The 24,343-nt window shown below is 45.4% G+C and overlaps 1 protein-coding gene across 3 annotated transcripts in view; it reads left to right on the forward strand.

Annotated features, from left to right (window-relative positions):
• GRK3 (G protein-coupled receptor kinase 3) overlaps positions 1 to 24,343 on the forward strand; it is a 287,657-nt gene that overhangs the window by 1,622 nt on the left and 261,692 nt on the right. For 2 of the 3 annotated variants that reach the window (XM_044275380.1, XM_044275381.1), the window contains exon 1: positions 10,864 to 12,005. The exons of the other annotated variant lie outside the window; for it this stretch is intronic. In XM_044275380.1, coding sequence (XP_044131315.1) covers positions 11,893 to 12,005 — 113 coding nt within the window. In that variant the 5' untranslated portion in view covers positions 10,864 to 11,892. Of the gene's footprint in view, positions 1 to 10,863; positions 12,006 to 24,343 lie in introns of those variants that run through there. 3 annotated transcript variants of the gene reach the window in all.

Raw genomic sequence — 24,343 nt, forward strand, 5'->3', positions numbered from 1 at the left:
TAGAGCCTACATACGGTGACCAGTGGTGGTGTCCAGGATGCTCAGTAGAGTGTAGGCCATGGGTATGCAACCTCCGGCACTCCAGCTCTGCTCTTCTTCTAAGAACTCGCATAGAAATGAAACGAGCATGCTGGGAATTGTAGTTTCACAACAGCTGAAGGTTGCTGATGCCTGGTATAGGCCAATGGTCCCGTATCTGGTCGATTGCAGGGAATTTGGTCTTCCTCTTCTTTTGTATCTTCAGATTAAAATAAAATCTTTTTCTATGCTTGGAATGGCTTTCCCCGCAGTGAATGCATTTAGGTAGTGAGCGCGTTCTTCTCCGTGAACATGTGCTCTAAATGGGGAAATTAGGTTCCCTTGTGGTTAAATTCTGCATGTGGCAATTACTATTTTTTATTTTTTTCCTGTAAACCCCCATAACTGGAGCAGTATTAGGGTATGCAGACCCCCAGCTCCAGTCTACAGCAGATGCAGACCTCTCATCTGCAGGTGGTTGCACAGCGTGCATTGCTTGTGAATAGGGGGCTAGAGGAAGAGGTTGCCTTGACCCCTTCATTGTCTAATGAAAATATTAGGCAGCCCCTGAATTGAGAAAAATGGCTTGTGCTGTGTCATCACTGCCTGGTTATTGAAGGCATCGATGACCCTTACAGAGCATTTGATATGGAGATGCTGCTGCTGGAAGGGCCTAGAGCTGCAGATGTCTCCACAAGAGGAAGAATGGAGGCTGCAGGAGGGAGGACGTCTATTGGTGGCAGCCCCAGGAAATGGGAAAGCTGCCACTGTCTGTCCATCTACCTGACCTAAGGGTCAGTTCACACACACTTTTTTTGGCGCTAATTTGGGAGCGTTTCGGCCTCAAAATCAGCTCCAAGAAATGGCTTAAAATAGCCTCCTATTCATTTCAATGGGAAGCAGCACTTGCTTCTGTTTTACACGTGAGAAAAAAGCAGCATGTTCTACCGTGGGGCAGAATCCGCGCTGATGGGAAGCATTAAAAAAGTACCATTTCAGATGTGCACATGAGTGCGTAAACGCACCAAAAAGCGCTTGTAGGAAGAGTACTATGACATTTAAAGGATAACTGTCATATTTTCACTCAAAATTCAATTTTCATATATGTTGTTGCTGCTCTCGTGATAATCCATAATCGCTAATTATTGTGTTCACATACCACTTGTTTAATAAGATTCCATCCATAGCAACCGCTCCTCACAAGACTTCTTTCTGACTATCTTCTCAAGATGGCCGCCGATGCCCTTTCCTTGAGGCTAAGACCTCCCTCCCTAACTACCCAGAATTCATTCTGCTCACCCCAACCAATCTGCTTCTCCAGACTTACACACACCCTCTTCCTCCTGAGTAGTTGATCGCGAATATTCTAATCGCAAATTATTATTGCGAAAATCGGCACTATCCCGCTCCGTCAGGAGCGTGCAGGCAGCATTCGGGACTGCCCACTACTACGTCCTCATTCTTCTGTATATAGGAGATGGACGACACCTAGCAACGCTGTTTAGCCGCACCACTGAAATGCCTGGGGGAGGAAAGAACATGCTGCAATTACTAGGTAATTCAATACCTACACAAAAGGGAACTAAGGTAAACTTAGGCCTCATGCACACGACCATTGTTTCATTCCATGTCCGTTGTGGCATTTTTTTGTGATTTTCTGCGGACCCATTGACTTTCAATGGGTCAGTTGAAAACTCGACTAATGCACCGTTTGCCATCTGCGTCCGTGATCCGTGGTTCCAGTCCGTCAAAAAAATATAGCCTGTCCTATTATTTTCGCGGAAAACGGTTCGCGGACCCATTCAAGTCAATGGGACCGCTAAAAAACGCAGCGGCACACAAGATTGTCGTCCGCGTCCGTTTTCTTCCTATCATTTGCATGGCAAACCTGTCTTACACTTTTTTTTACTTTCCTTCATGTCTGGTGGTCCTCCAAAAATAAAGGAAGACACACGGAAACGGAACAACGGAAACCCATTTTTGCAGAACTGACCAATCCAATTACATAAAAAAAATATGACCGTAAAAATCTGCTTGCATTCAGCGCTACGTTATTTTTATTTTTTTACACATGTATTTTGAAAATCAGCCGTGTGAGCCCTTCACCCAAGGCAAATGCAGTTTTGGAAGAATCCGCATAATAAATACTGTAGTTCCCCATGTATTCCTATGGAGTTTTCATTTGTCTACCCTAAAATATGTACGTCTCTGTTCTGCTGCAGATATTGTGAAGCCAAATCTCTCCATAGATTTCAATGGGAACTCCCCACTAAAATCTGCATGACCCTAAAGTACGCACCTGCGCTGCTTGTGAAGGCACCCTGACTGTCTGTCTCTATCCCAGCCGCACTTAGTGGATACCATTGTTAAAGAGCATCTGCTAGCATGATCAACCCTATTAAACCAGGGATACAGACATGTAGGGTTGATCACCCTGATAAAAAATAATACCCAATCTATCCAGGAGGGGGGGAGGGACTGAAGCTGAAAGGGGTGCTCCGAGGGCTCTGGCCAGCCCCTTGGTGCCTGGTTTAATAGCATTGATCATGCTGACAGATGCTCTTTCATATCCTTAGCAAGACGGATTACACATTTTATGCCACTTTTAGGGCCAAGAACGACTTGAAACGCATAAGTGGCATTTGATCTCTTTCCATGGATTTTAAGGAAATGTAATAAGGTTGATGATTTTAGCTGGAACATTTCAGTATTTGCCCTGGATCTCACTGCCATTCCTTGGACATGTGTGCTTTCAGCTATTGCTGCTCAACCACTTCTAGCCTATGTTCACACTTGCTTAGTGGTTTTCTGTTTATAACAGATTAAAATATGATTCCGGATGCCAGCATTGCCTGTCAGTGGTTCCATATTCTACTTTCCTCCTGTTCTGATGTGACAGACTCTACGACATAGGCTCAGGTGAGAGGCCTATTACACGGGCTGATGCCAGGCCAATGATATACAATTAGTGCTTATATAAAGAGTCTTTCACATGGCCTGATGCCAAAGGAAAGCGGGTCGGGCGCTTGTTATTTCACTTTGTGTATTGTAGGGGGCACATCAATGAGCGCAAAGTGTGTGAGCTTAGCCTTAAAGGGATTGTCCAAAATTTTTATATTGACCTATCCTTAGGAGACATTATTCTTCACTTGCCTCCTTGGCATCCCCTGTCTGTGAGGCAATGAAGATGCCTCTCACCAGCCATCTGAATTAGGGATCGACAGATTATCGGCGTTACCGATTATTATCGGCCAATATTCATGATTTTTTTATAAATCTAACCTTGCCGATAATACGTCCAGCGCGCTATCACAGAACATGAGCGCTGCTGTCAGTGTGCTCATGTTCCTTCAGCAGCACAGGGGAGGAGTCACTCTCTCCCTCCCCCTGTGCCGCACTGCCAATGATGATAGACGGGAGGAGGAGGGGCGGGCACACTGCACCACCAATGATAATTAACGTCTAATACAAATATAGGAGGCGGTGCCCAGCCTATGACGGGAAACTGCGATCAGCGGCACCTGAGGGGTTAACTGCTGCCGCTGATCGCAGCTCCCTGTCAGTTGCAGGGTGCCGGCTGTGTGATTCTGCACCGACGCACCCGCCTCCTGTATTAAACGTTAATTATCATTGGTGGCGCAGTGCCCCCCCCCCCCCTCTTTGGTGGCAGCTTCTGATCGGTTACCATGGCAGCCAGGACGCTACTGAAGCCACGGAGAGTGTGAAGTCCTATTCACCCTGATAGATCTCTATTAGGGGCTAGAACCTGGGATCTATTAATCCCTTGTCCTATTTACCCTAAGGGGGGAAATAGTTATTAAATAAAAAGTTTTAAAAAAAATACACCAAAATATTAAGTATATATCACCCCCCTTTCCCAATTTTACATATAAAATAAATAAACATATCACCTATTGCCACGTCCGAAAAGTCCAAACTATTAAAATATATATAAAAAAAATCTATGTGGTGAACGCCGTAACAGAAAAATGCACAGAATATCTTTATACGTTATCGTGCATCGGCCTGAACGTTCACAGGTTATCGGTATCTGCTCTAAAAAATCTATATCGGTCGATCCCAAATGGGCTCCATCCTCCATGCAATACTATGTGCAGTAGCAGGGCAAATGTATCGATGGCCGCAACCTGCCATCGGGCTCATGCTAGGCTGAGTTCACATCATGTTTTTGCCATCCTTTTTAATGTATACAAAAAAAACATATAGGGTGGCATACATTCATCATAGAGTTCCATTGTAAAAAAAAAAAAAAAATCATAGGTTAACGTATGCGGTTTAGTTATTTTTGCAGGTTGAAAATAAGTGGTCTGCTACGCTTTTGTATCCTATATTCCCTCCCCCCCAACATATATGTTAAACGAATGACAAAAACTTGATGTGACAGAGTGATTGCTTGCTCTGAAATGCGGTGGTGTTTCAGAGACAACATAAGGGAAGATTTATGAAATCTGGTGTAAAGTAGAACTGGCTCAGTTGCCCATAGAAACCAATCAGATCCCACCTTTTCATTTTAACAGCTCATTTGGGAAATGAAAGTTGGAATCTGGTTGCTATGGGCAACTGAACCAGTTTTCCTTCTCACCAGTTTTGATTTAGTCTCCCCCATAGTTTTCGAAATGGGGAGGTGGGCCCCTGCCGGTGGGAGCTCTCCAGGACTCTTAACAGGTCCCGTTTTAAAGCTGTTTTCTCAGAGACCCACAGCGTTTCAGAGCAAAGCAACGCGCTTATGAGCGACCCTGTCAGGAGAACCTCGGGCATCGCCAGCCTGAGGCCCAAACTACAGGGGTGCTTCATTTTATTTTATTAAACTGGCTTACTATTGAAAATACTAGAAGCGACTACCATCACACTGGATCCATAGTCATCAATAACCATGATTTTATGACACGTCCTCTACATCATTTCATGTATTTTTCACTTTTTCCCCCCCCGTATAAAAAAGGTGTTGATTAGGGATGGCTTCTATACACAACACATCCTAAGGTTATCTCGAGTACCGTCTTCTGTCTGTAGTGTACCGCAGAGTGATAAATCAGATTGTGGTAATGAATTCATATTGAGGCTGCATAGCCCGGTGTTTTCAGATGGTGAGGAGATGTGGTTTTTCCTCACTAAATACTGGCACATTGGAGTGGTTCTTCTTGCTCATAATTCAATGTGAGATTATCTTTACTTCCCGATTTTTACAAGAATAAACAGAATTTTAGGGTACTTTCACATTAGTGTTGCCGGATCCCGAAATCCGTATTCAAAGGGATATCATATATATATTATTTTATTTTTATACGGATACGGATCCGTTAGACTTATTCATTGATGTACCGGATCTGTCTTTCCGGTATCATATGGAATAACTGATCCGGTATTAAATTTTTTCAAAGCTAGAAAGAACTGCACATGCGCAGACCAGAAAATCAGATCCGGCGATGCAGCAATTTCCGGAACACTTGGTACCGGATCCGGCATTAATACATTTTAATGGAAATCCGGCAAGTGCGGTAGTGTTCTGGAATTTTGGCCAGCAAAAATACCACAGCAAGCTGTGGTATGTTGTCCGGTCAAATACCGTACAAGGGACGGAACGGAATACATCCTGATTCATACTGAACGGATTGCTTTCCATTCAGAATGTATTGGGACAAAATTGAAGCGTTTTTTTTTTTTTTCGGTATTGAGACCCTTTGCCGTATTCCAATACCGGGAAAGAATAACGCTAGTGTGAAAGTACTTCTGTATTTGTATTTTGTATAGGAATCCACCACCAGATTTAACAAGGCCTGATGCAAAATGATTAGGGATTCATCTCCCATTCACTTTGCATATTGTCGGAAGCGCACAGGGCCATGTGCTGCCTGCTAATGACGGGCCAATTTGATGAGTGATCAGCGACACCCTTATGCATTCCTACAAACGCTTCTTCCTGATAATTGACCTTTTTAAAGGGGTTGTCTGCTTTTTACTATTGATGACCTATCCTCAGGATAGGTCATCAATATCAGATCGGCGGGGGTCCTACTCCCGTCACCCCCACCGATCAGCTGTTTAAAGGGAACCTGTTACCATATTCTGACATATAAAACCAAATTTACCTTAATGCTTGATTACCCTGATAGTTCCCAGCGATCGATCCATAATCTTCTCAGGACTAACCTGTCCTATTTTATTGCCCTATAACGCTTTCCCGCCTTTTATGCTAATTAACAGAAGAGTCATATCTTACATGCTTGACCAGAGAAGAGTCAAGCTCCTCGGCTCCACCTAAGAAACACCCCTACAGATAAAATCCCACGTGAGCTTCTTTGCTTCGAGTCAAGGTAAGCATGCCCCCCTAACCGTTTCCCTCTTTTGTTAGATTGACAGCGTGCAGTGTGGCCGCATAAGTGTCGCGCATGCGCGGTGCTCTCTTTGGTAAGACGCAATCCTGTCTCTGGCTGCTGCTGTTAGCATAGTTTCAGCGGCGCACTGCGCATGTGCGAGACTTGTACCAGGCTGTCAATCTAACAAAAGAGGCGTTCTTACCTAGACTCGAAGCAAGGAAGCCTAATTTGCATATGACCTGCGGGGGAATAAAAGTTGTTTTACAGCGATCATGCGCCTCAGACATCTTGCACAAGAACATAATTAGAAGCCTGATGTTAACAGCTTTAAGGTACTGCTGGCGGTTTATGATCCAATTTGGTGCTGACAGGTTCCCTTTAAAGAGAAGGCAGCGCACATATGAGAGCTGCTTTCTCTGCTCTGTTCACCCGCTCCCCGCAGCAAAGCGGTGAGCAGTGTAATTACAAGTATGGTGTCCCCATTCACTTCTATGGGACGGCTCTGTAGTATGCACTTGAACAGACAGAGCCATCCCATAGAAGTGAATGGAGATACCATACTTGTAATTACACTGCTGATCACTGCAATTGATGCGGCGAGCGGGTAAACCGAGCAGAGAAGGCAGCGCTCGTATAAGCAACAGCTGATCCAGGGCTGTCTTTAATATTGATTGGACCCTGGGCAAGAATTTACTTGGGCCCCCTGGATAACGCACCCCCCCACACTTTGCTGTACTTGCTATACAGCAGCACTTACCTGTCACGTCCAGGGCCTCCAGGTGACGTCTCCTCTCTGTCATCATCTTCTCTGTAGATCTTCTCTCTCATCATCTTCTCCACTCGGTCTGGACAACTTCTCTCAGCCGCCTTGTCTCTGCAGAGTGTGACACACAGACATCTTAGCTTCCTCACATTCTATCATTATCCCCCAACTGGAGTCCTCACAGTGTTATCCTGCTGCTTGCTGTAACCCCCCCCCCCCCCCCCCCCCCCCAGGGGTGTAGCTATAGAGGGTGCAGAGGTAGCAGTCGCTACCGGGCCCAGGAGCATGAAGGGGCCCAAAGACACTTGTGCCGCATAAGAAGACACACAAAGCACTGAGGGAAGGGGGGGGCCCAAGATGAACTCTTGCACCGGAGCCCATGAGCCTTTAGTTACGCCCCGACCCCCCCCCCCCCCCCCCAATACCCCCAAATACTATCCTGAAGAAACATTACTGCCCCCCATAGTAATAGTGCTCCTCATAGTCCCACCAATAGTAATTCCCTTCTAGAATGCCCTCATTAGTAACACTGCCCCAACCGTGATAATGCTCCTCAACAATGCCCCCCATTATTAGAAGAGCCCTCCCATATTAGTAATACCCTCACAAAGTCCCTAGTAGAAATAAGGCCCCCTATTGTTCCCCTCAGTAGTAATAAGGCCCCCATAGTGCGCTTAGTAGAAATAAGGCGAATCTATAAGACCCTCCTATAGAGCCCCCAGTAGTAATAAGATGCCTATAATGTCCCCTGGACCTGCAGTGCCCCTTGCAGTTATAATCCTCCCTCCACCATACAGTCCCATGTAAATAACATCACCTCCTCCCCAGCCACCTCCAACGCACAATCCCATGTAAACATCACCCCCTAAGGCTACTTTCACACTTGCGTTCGTGCGGATCTGTCCTGTACTTGTACAGGACGGATCCGCACCGATAATACAAACGAATGCATCCGTTCAGGACCGATTCGTTTGTATTAGATTTGAATTTCTAAGTCCCAATACGGATCCGTCCTGACTTACATTGAAAGTCAATGGGGGGACGGATCCATTTACTTACATTGTAAGTCAGGACGGATGCGTTTGGCTCTGCAAGGCCATGCGGACACAAAAACGATGCGTGCAGCATTTTGGGGTCCGTCTCCAAAACGGAACGGGGGGCTGTACGGAGCCGAACGAATGCATTCTGAATGGATCCGCATCCATTCAGAATGCATTGGGGTTAAACTGATGCATTTGGGGCTGCTTGTGAGAGACCTGAAACGGATCTCACAAGCGGATCCCCAAACGCAAGTGTGAACGTAGCCTAAACCCATGTACATCAACATTATTCCCCCCCCACCATCCACTTTCAACATACAGTCCCATGTCAATAACATCCCTCCCTTCAGCCCTAACATACATCCCAGTTAAATAACTACAACTCCCAGTATTGCTCTGCCTCTCCCTTCACTTACCTCTCCAGTCCTGCATTAGGCTCCTCCTCTTCACTCTGGTCCAATCCTGCACTGGTCACATGATGGTGACATCATCCAGGTCATCCTATCACAGCCTGTTTAGCTGACCACATGACCTGTGATGTCACCACAGGTCCTTCGCCTCTTCCCAGTGTATTAGATTCAATTGTATTGCCGTTCTGTGTACGGCAATACAGTTGTATCTAGCAGGCAGGCAGGACATTCAGGGCCTGGGACAAAACATCCGGGGCCCAGGCCCCGAATGTTTTAACCTAGCAATGCCCACTAGTGAATGGGAGTTGGGAAACGGAGCTCCCATGGGCCCCCAGGAGCAACTGGGCCCGGGGCAGCTGCCCCTTTTGCCCTGCGGTAAAGACGGCCCTGAGCTGATCAGTGGGGGTGCCTGGAGTCGGACCCCCACGGATCTGATATTGCTGACCTATCTTGAGAATAGGTCATCAATAGTAAAAAGCAGACAACCCCTTTTAATCCTCATCAAGTGTAAAAGGATGCTAAGGGTACTTTCACACTTGCGTTTTTCCGTCCTAGGGGCTCTATACCGGAAAAGAACTGATCAGGCATATCCCCATGCATTCTGAATGGAGAGCAATCCGTTCAGGATGCATCAGGATGTCTTCAGTTCAGTCTTTTTGACTGATCGGGCAAAAGATAAAACCTCAGCATGCTACGGTTTTAGCTCCGGCCAAAATGCCTGATCAGTTGCCAGAATGCCAGATCCGGCATTCATTTACATTGACCTGTATTAGTGCCGGATCCGTCATTAAGAAACACCTGAAGGACGGATTCGAAAAAATAAGAATATTATAAGACGGATACGTCTATTCACATGACAAGCGGAGAGACGGATCCGTTCTTGCAACGCATTTGTATCCGGATCTGTCTCCGTCTCACAAATACTTTCAGCCACATCCATATCGGTGGATCCGGCAGACAGTTCCGACGACGGAACTGCTTGCCGGATCACACTGCCTAAAGTGTGAAAGTACCCTTAGGCCCCTTTCACACGAGCGAGTTTTCCGAAAGGGGCCTAAGGGTACTTTCAATAGGTCCGTGTACATGAGCCATTTAAAAATAAAAATAAAAAAATTTCACACATCAGTTCTGCGTTACGTGTTCTATATTCTGCATGTTCTATATTCTGCGTTTTTCACGCAGCCCTGGCCCCATAGAAGTGAATGGGGCTTCAGTGAAAAACGCATTGCATCCGGAAGCAAGTGCGGGTGCGATGTGTTTTATTCACTGATGTTTGCTAGGAAATGTTGTTTGTAAACCTTCGGGTTTTTTTTTTTTTTTTATCACGCGTGTGAAAAACTCATCAAAACGCATTTCATCGGAAAAAATGCATTGCTCGGAAAAAACTGAATACAATCGCAGACAAAACTGACTGAACTTGCTTGCAAAATGGTGTGAGTTTCACTGAACGCATCCGGAGCCAATCCGCAACGCTCGTGTGAAAGGGGCCTTAGTTTTCTATCCCAACCCCGTGCTGGATGCACTGCTGTTTATTGTTGAGGGGGTGCTACAGGTAGATAGGGGAGCAGGACCTCCTCTTCTCCATGTGCTGTGTCTCTAGTCTCTGCTCACTAGCTTAGGGAAGTCATATAATGGCCAGAAATACTTTTACTCCTCATGAACAGACACAACAGCAGATTTGCTGCAGAAATTTTTGCAACTGAAAATAGCTTCCATACATCTGAATGGGGTGGTTTCTACAGCATGTGCATGGCTATGTGCAAACCCTGCTCAGATGAGTGATCATTAAATCTGCCGTGTGTGAATTTGCCCTAAGTGTCCCTTTTTGACCATCTGAAGTTGCTTAGCTTTTGGCTTCAAGGGGAGAAGATGGTTGATCTGGAGGGGGGGTTTCTCTGAGCTTAACATGTGTTGGCTGGGGCAGGTTCTCAACTCCAGGCCTTATGGTGTTTTACATGGGTGATATCATTGTCACTGCCCCAGGGGATATCCTCAAGTCATAGACACTGTTAGCACAGTACATGGTAGCTAGGCGTTATTGACACTATATACATACATTGTGTGAACAGACCAGTAATCAATTGAAAGGCAAGGCGCCTAGACTGCGTTTCCTCAGCGACAGGATTGAGCCATCACTCCCATCCGGCAGAATACACCAGTGACGGCCGCTGCGCAGAATGTAGGCTGTAACTCCTGATCCGGCACAAGCACACGATCCGGCGCCAGGATTTCCTGGCAGCTCTCTCTGCTATCACACACAGGAGAGGAAGTAACAGACATCACGGCTTCTACAGCCCTGCACACAGCGACAGGAGGCTCCGCACCGGAGACGAGGGGCGCTCTGCACATAAAAGAAAAATGCACCCATCGCCTTAAATTTAGAGGTCATTTGGGAGAGCCCCACTGCTTTGTGACCTCACTGGTTAGTTCCTTCTAGGGGCCAAACCAGCTGTTACACACCACTGCAGAGAGAAGCGGATGTGCTGTACACAGAGCCCTGTGCTAAGGTTTTTTTTATTTATTTTTATTTTCCCATTTTGATGTAACTAGGGGTGCTGTTACCGTCTGCGTACCTGGATACATGCTTCATGTGAAGGCTCTTTGTAGCATCTGCCTGCTTTCCTGCAGCTTGCTCTTATTTTTATGTGTAGATCTATCCACTGTGCACATAGGCTCCTGTAATTATCAGAGAGCGTCACTGTTCACTGCCAAAGCTGCGTAACCCACGAGCTCGCATGCAGGCTGGTAAACGCTGGGGGATCTGTGATGTCGGAAGAGGAATTGAAAGGCATCTTGTAAGCAAAAGCTGTCTGATTGCTGCTCCTGAAGCAATACTCTACTGTGCGCAGCCCTTGACAGCCTAGACCGCATTGTGCACTGACCACGGAAGGGTATGGAGCATATGCACAGGGGGACCCTGCAATGAAGTAGTTAATCAGAACCTGAGGAGCGGTGGTGGCTGGTGCTAAATGACTCATTCAGCGCACACACAGGGATTTCTCGTTGCATTGCACCTTTGCTCTTTGGGGAATATATATATATATATATACCGGAGCACCACCGATTTAAGGAATGAATTTTATGACCTGGACAAAATGAATGAATAATGTGCTTCAAAAACTCTTTAAGGCCTGGAATCCCAATAACGTACAGACTGTCACTGGTCTTTCTGATGGGTTCACAGTATTCTCGGACCTACTGAACCGCGGGACTGTCTTCTCCAGGTAGAGCAGATTTGATTTTGGAGGATCTGCTGCTGCCGTTAAATCGTGGGATTTTTGTCTTTAGTTTTGAAAATTTGTAAAAAAAAAATCTAATAAAAAATGGCAGACTTAGAAGCAGTGCTGGCGGATGTCAGCTATCTAATGGCAATGGAGAAAAGCAAATCGACCCCCGCAGCCAGAGCCAGTAAGAAGATTGTACTACCCGAACCAAGGTAAATTGGGGAACAAAGCGCATCAGGACTGGCTTTCTGGTTACTTGTGATGGGTAAATTAGGAGATGATGACCTGTAGTGTGGTTCATATCTTTATTTAAAGACAACCTGTCACTAGGTTTGGAGCCTTTAAAGGGGTTTTCCATCTTCAAGGGCCTTTCGGGCATCCCCCGACGTGGCTGAGGAAAGCTGCTAGGTTTTGGCTCCTTTGCTCCCCTGCAACGCTCCGGTCCCTGGGTGTCAACATCTGGTTTGGCTGCTGCAGCTAATCACAGGCCTCAACGTTAAAATGTCCCCCTTGCATCATGCCAGTGGGTCACATAACACAAGGGAGACAGTCGCTGCTATGGGCAGTAATTGGCTGCAGCGCCCGTAAAAACTAGATGTTGCCATACGCGGAGTGAAGGAGCTGGAACTCAGCGGCGAAGTGCCGGTAAGTATGCTTCCCTCCGCAGGTCTGGCTATACTGAGGGGTGTGCCGAAAGGCCTCGGAAGATTAAAAAAAAAAAAAACTTGAAACCACTGTTATGTCGTTATGCAGAAGGAGTTTAGCGTTCCAAACTTGTCAATATAGAAGAAATTCGAATAATGATCTTTATATAGTGGCAGCATATTCCATAGCACTTTACAAATCAGTGGGAACCAGGACTTGTCTACAATGGCATCTGGCGCATGCGCAACGCTCTTGTGTAGCCAAGGACTGTACACCTGCACTTCATAATGACCTCACCATGGATCTTCTCATATAATGGAATTGGGTGTTTTACCAGCTAAGAAGGTGGGATAGTAGTCCTTGGAGCTTTCATGTGCATGGGCTTAGGAATGGATTGTATTTTGTGATCCCACTAACTGGACTGGAAACAATCAGACGCAAATGGGAACTTCTTTCCCTGAGTGGAAATTGGTTGGAGGATACCCTGCCTTCCTCTGGTGGGTTCAAGTACTTGTGCCATTGTACCACTTAAGCCTCATGTACACAACTGTTCAGTTTTTTGCGGTCCGCAAATTGCGGATCTGCAAAACACGGAAGCCGCCCGTGTGCCTTCCACAATTTGTGAAACGGAACAGGCGGCCCATTGTAGAAATGCCTATTCTTGTCCGCAAAATGGACAAGAATAGGACATGTTATATTTTTTTTGCAGGACCACAGAATGGAGCAACGGATGCGGACAGTACATGGAGTGCTGTCCGCATCTTTTGCGGCCCCATTGAACTGAATGGGTCCGCACCCGAGCCGCAAAAACTGGGCTCAGATGCGGACCCGAACAACGGTCGTGTGCATGAGGCCTTACCATGATGAGTTTGTTTTTTGTTTGTGGTCACCTGGCTTATACTAGATTGGACAGCCATTTTATGAAAAAGTAGTTCTTGGATGCAAGCTTTGTATGATTGTGATGGCCGTTTCCATTCGGGGAGGGTGTAATTGTTTCCCAGTGGACCCATACCCAGGGGGCCACTCAAGGCTGTAGCCAGGTATATAAAGATCTGATGCCCTCAGCACTAATTCATGTAGGACCATCAGGTGCTTATGCCCCTGACCAGCGGCTGCAGGTGCCCTACTGGATTCAACTGTATTGCCGCCCTCAGAATGATGATGCAGTTTCATACTGTGGCGCGGGCAGCAGTATTTTGTGCGGCCCTGTAATATCTTGTTCTGCACTACGGTATTGCCGGCTACTACTACTTGTGCTGCCTCTGCCTTTCAGTTTGGACCCACCTACAACATGGGGCCACTTTTAATTTTTTTCCAGGGCTACTTAAAAGGGCATCTGTCAGCAGATTTTTACCTATGAAACTGGCAGTCCTGTTGCAGGTAATACATAACATATTACCATGGCACTCGTCTCCTTTTTTTATTTTTTATTCCATAATATAAATCGGTATAGGTCCATAAAGTATAAGAATTGTAATTATGGATATGGCTCACGTTATCGAGTTGTTTCGGTCCAGAGGAGGACCTTCCTCAGTATTATGAGCCTGATGAATAAAAACATGTGCGGTATATAGCAGTAGTGGCAAACCTATGGCCTGGGTGCCAGAGGCGGCACTCTGAGCCCTCTCTGTGGGCACCTGCACCCTGGAAAAAGTCTATGGTGTACCAATATGCCTTAGACGTTTCCAGCCATCCATCAGTGCAGGGCGCACTATGAATGGAACAGGCAAAGCACTGAATGTAGGCAGGCTATTATAGCTAAATGATAAAGGACATGGAAGATATACTATATTAGTATTCAGGTTAAATTGTCGTGTTGGCACATGGCGATTTTAAATAAGTAGGTTTTGGGTTGCAGCTTGAGCACTCTAAATGGTTCACCATCACCGGTCTATAGAATATGCAGCATGTATATAAACATGTACACTATATCAAGGCAGGAGCAAATAAGTACATAAAACTCCCAGAAAGTCTGTATGGAGGTATTCAGAAAAATCCTGGCAGATCATCAATACTTGCATAATGTGCCAATAGCGCATCAGTAACACTGGTAAATCATACATGAATGACAGGCGGTATGATAGAGGTAAGAGAAGCATACAAGTGCATGATTTACAGCTGACTATGGGCCCCTGTGTAGTAGCCCTGTATGTGCCCCAGGGCAAAGGATGGTTTCAGCAGTTGTAGTTGCTTGAAATTCATATCTGATTGGCACGCAGCAAAAAATGAATAGTAAGTCAGCGAAGTCACTTTAAATGTTTTTTGTTTTTTTTTCTTTAGTCTTTTGCTCCTAGTTTTTGCTTTTTCTAGGGCTTGATGGTCCAGTGCCAAATGATTGCAGATTAAAATAAGTGAATACCGATGGCAATGCAGGAATATGATGAAATGGTGTCAGGAACACAATGTATGATGTATTTGGCCAAAGTTCATTGAGACAGCTCATTGCAACTGGACCTGTCTGTGGCTAGCCTTATCGTAAAGGAGATCTGGCTTAGTTGCCCGTAGAAACCAATCGGATTCTACCTTTCATATTTCAGGGCTTCCTTAGAAAATTAAAGGATCAATCTGGTTGCGAAGGGCAACCAAGCCAGTTATCCTTTTGTGCACCAGTTTTGAGAAGTCTTCCCCGTTGTGCTTCTGATTTGCTAATGTTCATAATGTACAATGAGAGAGCTCAGTATCGCTACTGTAATTGCGTTCTTACTCCTTTAAGACATCACCGATTGTAAGTTGGCAATGAAACCTACGCCTTTCTTTTTACGGATGTTGATGATTAGTTTTGTAGGAGCCAGAGAAATGCATGTGTATGTTCTTCCGTTCAGCACTTGCTTGACATTTATAACTAGATGATCACAGAGAAGAGCGATTTTATGATCCTATAGCATGTAATAAAGACTATGCACTTAGCGGTTGCTTGTGTGCATGCCCCCGGGGCATATCAGTAGTTTGGCTTTAGGCAAGCCTTCGTAAATATGTACATCATTAATACGTTTTTTTTTTTTTTAATAAATGACCATAAAATCTAGGTTCACCCACCAACTCCATCATATAGAACCTGTTAAAATCGCCCATCACCACTGTGGCCAGTCATTGGCTGCATCGGTCACATGCCCCTCTGCGGGGAGACTGGGGACCTGCATAGCTGGCAGGGGACCTACACAGCTGGGAATAAAAAATAAAAAAAAGTGGACAACCCCTAGAATCTCTTAACAGGTCCCACACAGCCGTGACAGCACCCCAGAACTCAGTCAGCAGTGCTGCTTGTGATGCCGTGTGAGTGCCCTGAAAATAAATCAATTAGTCCTCCTTCCTTAGGTTTGGCCCCTTAGCAGCCTATTCCCCTGTTACCATGGTAGTTACACCCCTATTTTAGCTGATATGGGATTTTTCTTTTAGTAAGCAGTTCAACTAGAGTGAAATATTCAACACATTGTCAACTTGGTGCAAATGAGTCTAAATTTGTGGGTGTGATGCTTGGAGAGTAGTGAGAGGTGGCGCGGATGGCATGACTCATTGTGCTTGAGATTCTCACCACTACCTCTGATGTCATAAACCTGTCAATTACCCGGATCACCATGGTTTCTTATGCTTCTGTAGTATTGTGTGACTACAAAGACGCTCGCCACACTTGGCAATCCTTGTCATAATTAAACAGGTACGAGGGTAGATCTGTGCCCTGCCAATACTGGAGACCTAGCCACAGAATTACTCTTTCCTGTAGATCAATTCAGCTAATTGTATTGGAGATATTTTAATGACTGTATTTTAACAGGCCGATAATGGGGATTTTGGACAACTATATCCATAGGGTCATCTGGGATTTTTTATGTTACGCAACCTAATGCAATTCTGTAACGCTTTATAAGCATGAGCATTAGATAGATCTTATAGATAGGAAAAAGAAGAAATCGTATTCTTCCCGACTTACGTCTCTTCTTTGGTCTTTGGAGTGCTAATCCCAAGAGGTCAGACGTCCTACTGACCAAACCGTTTGGGTATATCCTACCAGTATACAGTGCAGGCTAGGTTAAGGTGGTGAGCCTTTTAAAGGGTTTTTCCAAGATTCTGATATTGGTGACCTGTTCTCAGGATAGGTCATGAACATCAGATTGATTTCGCTCTGAATCCTGGAACCCCCACACTCCGCTTTTTGAAGAGGCAGTGGTTGATCTGGTGAGCGCATCAGCTTGCCAAGCACAGCGCCGTCTATTGGATAGCAACCATGCTTGGTATTGCAGCTTAGCCCCATTCAATTAAAGGGGTTGTCCGGGTTCAGAGCTGAACCTGGACATGCCCATAATTTCACCCAGGCAGCCCCCCCCTGATATTAGCATCGGAGCAGTTCATGCCAGGGAAAGGGCTCTTTTATTTACAATAACACACTGCCGTTTTCCAGGCTAAGGCAGCGCTAAAGCCCGCCCACCAGTGACATCACCGGGCTCACTGCTGGATGGAAGCCTCCGCCTGGCAAGCCCCATGGAGAGCCCAGTTCGTCACTGGAACTCCAAAAAATGCCTTTGCCCTGCGCGATTTAGCTCAGGGCATCGGAGCATGAACTGCTCTGGTGCTCAAGTCAGGGGGGCTGCCTGGTTGAAAATAGGGATATATCCGGGTTCAGCTCTGAACCTGAACAACCCCTTTTAAGTGGAATTGAGCTGTGCCTAGGCCACAAGACCGATGTCTGGTGACGTCACTGGCCTAGGATGAGGCGCTGTGGCCTCCTCAAACCGCTGATTGGCGGTGAGTCCTGGATGTTGGACCCCTGCCTATCTGATATGGATGACCTATCCCAGGGATAGATCATCAATATCAGAATTTTGGTAAACCTCTTTAAAGGTGCTAAATATCTGATCACTGGGACCCTGCAATCACTAGAATGAGCCTGAGCCCCCGGTTTCTCCTCAAGCATTCGGAGTACCACATTATGTGGTGCTTATTGGGCTGATGGATACAGCCGTGCACAAATACATGAGCACAATGAGCTCACGTTCCACCGCGTTGCAAGCAGTTTTGCCATAGAAGAGCCGTTCTAACTCCTCTGAGACAGCTCTAGTGCCACATTGATGACATTCATTTACTGTAGTGAGCTGCCTTATGCCATGGGAAAGCTCTGGACTAGTGAGGTGTCCATATGTAAAGATTAGTTTTCACCATGGAAGGCTACTTTCACATCTGCGTTGCCTGATCTGGCAGCGCGGAGCGGTTTGTGTCCGGCTGATTTTCGACTCCATTATATTTAATAGGTCTGGCAGGCATTCCATTTGCATCCACAGAATTCTGGCAGAATGTTCTCTGCCAGAACAGCCTGCTGGAATACACGCTACAGATGTGAAAGTAGCCTAAACCAATCGCTCTAGTGGTTTATTGCATCCTGTGTGTAGCACTTCCTCTTGTCATATCCAACTAAACCCATGATGATACACTGCCCGGCTAGTTTATAGCTCCTCCCATCCAGCGAGTCACATAGTCACTGCGCTATCACTGACACGACCATGGACATAACATGACAAAAAATAAGAGAGCTGCATGGACATGGTCATGTGACCACAGCCCAGAATGGCGAATACTGTAGGAGCAACAAAGGTAAGGCTACATTTACATGTGTCAAAGAAAGCCTGCTGGAGTTCTCTAGATCCAGCATAGCAGGATAGTGCTGTGTGCCCGCTGGACCCCATTGACTATAATAGGATACAGCGAGGATCTGTTTGCTCCCCGACATATCAGCAGGGATTGGCCAGACAAAAATAGCTGTATGTAATAGTTTTTTCTCTGGCCAAATCTCCATTTCATTATAGCCAATAGGGTCCGGCGGGCACGCAGCACTATCTGTCCGCGCCGGATCCATAGAACGCTTTTCTCTGCTGGAACAGCCTATCAGATTTCTTTGTTACATGTGTGAAACTAGCCTAAAAATAATAAATTACAAAAGCTACCTTCATAATTTTAAAGATATTGATGCAAACTGGAGAACCCCTTTTTAAAGGGATTGTTTTATGTAATTTTAATTTCTTAGATTTAAAAGGGTTTTCTGATATTTAAATATTGATGACCTATCCTCAGGATAGGTCATCAGTATCTGATCGTGGGGGTCCGACGCCTAGGACTCCCACTGATCAGCTGTTTGAGAAGGCATCAGCACTCCTGTGAGTGCCGCGGCCTCCTCCGTGCTCACCAAGCACAGCACTGTACATTGTATATAGGCTGTACTTAGTATGGCAGCTCAGCTTATTGGCGGGGGTCCAGGGTGTCAGACCCCCCACCGATCATATTCTTATGACCTATCCAGAGGATACGTCATCAGTATTAAAGTCTCAGAAAAGCCCTCTAAGTATCTAGATGATAAATGAAGTGTTCAGTCTGTTTTTATGTTGTAGCAATATTTTTTCATTTAAAAAAACTGCTTGGAAGCTGTCATATTGGAGACACCCTACAGTCTGTACAAGAAGGAAGTCAGTACAGCATTAGCAGCTGAAATATCTAGGAGTCAATTGACCGAGAAATCTCCGATTTTCACAGTCACCAGGAAGTAGTAAAACATGGCCCCCTCCCTAGAGACTTTTTTTTTTTTTTGTATATAGTGTATAATGTTGATATCCTATCTTATCAGAACTCTATTGATAATGAGAACAGCCACTTCATTCTGTCCAGTTCTATACAGAAAAGCTTACAAGCAGAGGACAGGAGATACCAGCTTACTGTGGCTGCTTTAGTGGCCCATTTTGATAAAAATAACCACCACAATATAATTACCTAATTTAAAAAAATACGCCATTTTCTGACAGCACATTACCTTTGAATTGTACGGATATTTTCAAAGCTTATCACGCGTTGGATATGTAGCATCATGGGCAATACTGAAGATGACTATATAAGATCATCTTAGTAACACACTCGCCACTTTTACTCCCATTTATTATAATTTTGTTTTTCATACAGTGTCACCCTGACGGCTTTATGTTCAGGGCTGTAAAACACTTGGCATATACTGGGTGAATACATCATAGTGTGGTAGGATCCAGTATGTATTTGTGATCAGATGGATGAACAGCATTACTTTCTGACTGAGCTGCTTTATTCATATGCTAGCAATAAGAGGAAGTGGTGTGGTGGCGTGACTACTCCTGTGGAGGAGTAAAGCGCAGGAGTGGGGGATGGGCGATACTGGACCCTTTATGGGGGCGTTGCTATTACACCTAGAGGCTCTGCTCTCTCTGCAACTGCCGCGCCCTCTGCACTTTAATTGAACGGAGCCAGGTGTGATGACTTTCCCTGCCTTACCCTGTCAATCAAAGTGCAGAGGGTGTTGCATTTGCAGAGAAAGCAGAGCCTCTAGGTGCAACGGCAACGCCCCTGTTGCTCCTAGAGGCTCATTTGCATATATTAAATCTTAATTTTTCTCAGCAATGCAAGCACAGATACCTTCAGCCGCCAAGTGAACATGCAACAGAGAACAGCCTGTTTGAGTTCACCAGACCCAGCATTGCCGGATACTGCCATTCACACCATAGACTATAACGGGATCTGGTGGTGATTCAGCTGCATCCTGGCATGAGTGCTGTGTTTCGGCCAGACGAAAAACGCTGCGCACAGAGAACAGCCTACCGGATCAGGTTACCAGAAATGTGAACTTGGCCTTAAAGGGGCTGTCTCACTTCAGCAAATGGCATTTATCTTGTAGAGAAAATTACTACAAGGCACTCACTCATGTATTGTGACTGTCCATATTGCCTCCTTTGCTGGGTGGATTCATTTTTCCATCACATTTATACACTACTCGTATCCACGGGTTGTGACCACCCTGTCATCCGGTAATAGTGGCCATACTTGCACAATATAGATAATGGTGCCCGTTCTTTAGGATGACCAGGACTGCGCAGGAGTGCGCATGGGTCGGCGCTTTTTCCATTGATATTTATTTATCCAGTTTGCAATCCTTTTTTAGCATCTCCAGTATGATTGTGCCCCTCCTGTGGCCCCTCACTGGGGCCCATAATTGAGGTGAAATGTGTTAATATGCAGCGCTAGATCTCTTTCAATTGGACTCTTTTATTTCTTAAAAGCAAAGTGTTTTAACTGTAAGATAAAGAGATTTGTCAAAGGTCAGACAGATCTGGCACCGGTTTCTAAAACAGTGTAGAAGGCTTAGCTTTCTTGTACTCCATTTGTCGCACTTCAGTAACACAGGATTTCAGATGTCTAAATTATTGCACTGGTAAAACTGGTAATGTGTGTTTTATGCTCTGAAATGTATGGAACGTGTATCCCTGCAGTAGAAAAAATGAAATCTCTCATGGTAACGTGTCCTAAAAAGGGAACCAAACCATGTTGGACTGGGGTCCCCTGGGCCCCAGAGGAAATTATTATATCATCAATACAGTCCAATAGGTTTTGAATCAAGTCATTGGGGGGTCATTTACCATGACCCCCTATGTCAGAAACTGGTTTAAAAAAGTTTCTGTGGTTTGGGACTTTTTTAATGTTATTGCTCAGTGTCTAAAAAGGGGGACTGTAAGGGCAGGGGTGTGGAGTGGGGGCAGGGACAACAGCCCACAGCACATATATTTACGCCAGTTTACTAGCCCCAAATGACAACTGAATCTACTCCCACCTAGGAGCTGGAGTGGATTTCATCTGCTGGCGGATGCCCCCAGTCTATGACGAGGCCTGCACCTCTTCTGGTGGCACGGGGGAGGATATCAAAGGCAGCCAAATATTATTATTTATTATTATTATTATTATTATTATTATTATTATTATATATATATTTTTTTTTTTCTCCTGGACCTTTGGGGCCCACTGTGATATTAGAGCCTGGACCCACCGGAGGAACCTCTGGTAATGTGGTGGCCAGTCCGACCCCAGAGTCAAAACTACATTTTATGCATCACTAAAATATATTGAGCCCCGATTTTGTGCCTGGACCTTAGATTGGAAGGGGGCACGTGAATGAAACCCATCCTGGATGTGCTGAAGCAATGGACATTGGTGGTAATAGAAATGCCCAGCGTTTCCAGGCCACAGCAGCTACCATTGAAGTGCCATTATTAATTTTCTTTGGCTTATTATATGAACAGTCTCAAGAGGAAGAAGAATCCTCCTCAGACTATGGCAGTGATGTCAGCACATGGAGATCTTCGTCTAATTGCTTCTGAGCGCTACCTTTAGGGACTTTACAGAGGATACACATTAAAATGTAATAATCCTTTGTAATAGATTTTAGCTTCTGCTGTTTTCAGAAACTGCAGTGTCGCGGACAATATGACGAGCGGAGTGCCTGGGTACAGCGCCATTGGTGTGATATACCTAGCGTATGGATGGCATGTATAATCCACCTGTAGAATTTACATAAGGCTACATGCACTCGACTGTGTATGTTTTGCGATTTGCAGATCTGCAAAAAAAAACAACTGACATCCGTATGCCATCCGTTTGTTTTGCGGATCCATTGTACCAATGCCTAAAACGGACAAGAATAGGACATGTTTTTTTTTTGTTTTGTTTTTTGGCGGAGCTACGGAACGGATATACTTATGCGGACAGCACACGGTGTCTGGTTACGAGAACAAAACATACGGAGACAAAAAGCACACAGATTATTCAGTGCTCTCCGCATCTGTATGTCCTTTCGCAAAAAGATAGAATATGTCAACAAAATGTGGCCTTTGCATGCAGATTAAATAGCATGCTGCTTGTTTTCTTCCACGGCATGGATTTACATCTGACAGAAATGTTCTGTTACATGTGAACCCCTTTTACTGACATTGAAGGTAGATTATTGGCAGTTTTGATAGCGATTTTATTTTTTATTTTTTTTTGCATAATCTGTTGTCAAATCTTGGATGTGTAAATGGAGACTTACTATTTCTCTAGGAGGAATCCCTTAAAGGGACGCCACCTCCCACTAAGGCCCCGTTTAGGGGCAGGAGAACGGAAAGGATGGATAAGCACATAACTGACGCCAAACTGAGTCAAACGGAGCCCTTAGGACCCCATAGACTATAATGGGGTCCGTTATGTTTCTGCTCAGAAGATGATTTTTAAAGGGATTCTGTCACCAGTTTTTGACCCCCACATTCAAAAATATGGTTATGTGCATGGAGCTCTTGTGATTCCTAATGTGGTCTTATAAGCTAAATCTGTAGGCTCATTTAGTGTAAAAAACGTTTTATCTAACCTGTCATTCGTCTCACTAAGGTGCCCAGGGGGATGCTCATGTCTTCCAGATGCCGCCCGCACCCGCCGCCGTTGGTGCCCAGCTCCTCCTTTGCTGTCATCAGCGCCGCCTCAGAATCCTTTGCTACTCCTCCGGCTCTCCCTCACTCCCCCCTCCTTCTTCTCTAACATCCCGTGCGTGCGCACAGGCCTGTGCCTGATGCGCCCGTGCGGACTTCTCCGTTCGGCTTCATTGAGCGAAGTGCGCATGCGCCGGCACTTCGCTCAACCTCCCGATGACCTGAACACTGGCGCCAGCCTTCAGGTCGTCGGGAGGTTGAGTGAAGTGCCGGCGCATGAGCGCTTCGCTCAATGAAGCCGAATGGAGAAGTCCGCACGGGCGCATCATAGGTGCACATTTCAGAGGTGGGACCCACACCTGTGGCTCTTCAGACATACCCTGTGGATATCCTATTAAAAAACAAAACAAACAAACATAAGGTGTCTATCCTTTAAATGATCACTAACCTTTCAACAGTTTTGCATGAATCAACACTACAGGTGACTATAAGAAACATTGTAATATAGGTTTTGTAAGAGACAATGCTTCTTGCATGATGAACTGTCACCTTGCTAGAGGGGAGTGAAGAGTAGGGGTGAGCTGACAGTCCGCCCAACTCTCTGAAGGCATAGGGTGGGGTGGAAAAAAAGTGGAGAAAAATACATTAACATACATAAACAAAGTTTCTCATATTTTGCCTTTACTATTGTGACTAGGGCATATATACAACCTCAGTCCTGACACAGAACTAAATGCTGTCAATCACAGCCCAGGTAAAAGCACCCAGTTGCTGAATGGAAACATGGCTGTCACTGTGGAGAATTTCTTTGCTGTTGGCCCCCTGGCAGCAGATCTTGTGCTGCGGTGTATATCTACATATACAAAAATGCAGGCTTTGCTGCTGTCCACTGTTCCCATGCGAACAATTATAGTATAAACTTCTGTGAAAATATAAAGTGGAACACCAATTATTACTATAAAATGTCATGCAGAAATTTTTCCTTCCTAAGGCTACATGCACACGACTGTTTTGGTCCGCAGTTTTTGCGGCTTGGATGCGGACCCATTCACTTCAACGGGGCCGCAAAAGATGCGGACAGCACTCCGTGTGCTGTCAGCGTCCGTTACTGTTTCGTGATCCGCAAAAAAAATATAACCTGAACCTATTCTTGTTTGTTTTGCGGACAAGGATAGGCAGTTATATTAATGGCTGTCCGTGCCGTTCTGCAAATTGCGGAACACACACGGACGCCATCCGTCTTTTGCGGATCTGCAATTTGCGTACCGCAAAATGCACAACGGTCGTGTGCATGTAGTCTAATACTGTATAAAGGTAACTACCATCGACAAGACTTTTTTATTTTATTTCTATGTAAAATGAGACCTACGAATATAGTAGTCCTGGAAGATCCCTGATGAGTTCTGATATATGATGCAGTCTCCATAGCAAGATTTGTGTTATTAACCCCCATGATTGGAGGATTTCTGCAGCATGTCTGTTACGGTACAGATCTGCTGCTCCCGGAGGAAATACAATGGGCTAAATAACATGCAGCTGTATAGCCTGCCACCAGTTGCCTGTGCCGCTGTATCTCTCAGCGTCCGTCTGCCGCAGCTTCCGTGTGGCCTGGAACGCTGAAGGCTATTTTTGGCTTGTTTTGAATCACATGGAAATCGCATGTGTGTGTTTGG

This window comes from Bufo gargarizans, chromosome 1 (genome assembly GCF_014858855.1).
Source record: "Bufo gargarizans isolate SCDJY-AF-19 chromosome 1, ASM1485885v1, whole genome shotgun sequence".
Lineage (NCBI taxonomy): Eukaryota > Metazoa > Chordata > Amphibia > Anura > Bufonidae > Bufo > Bufo gargarizans.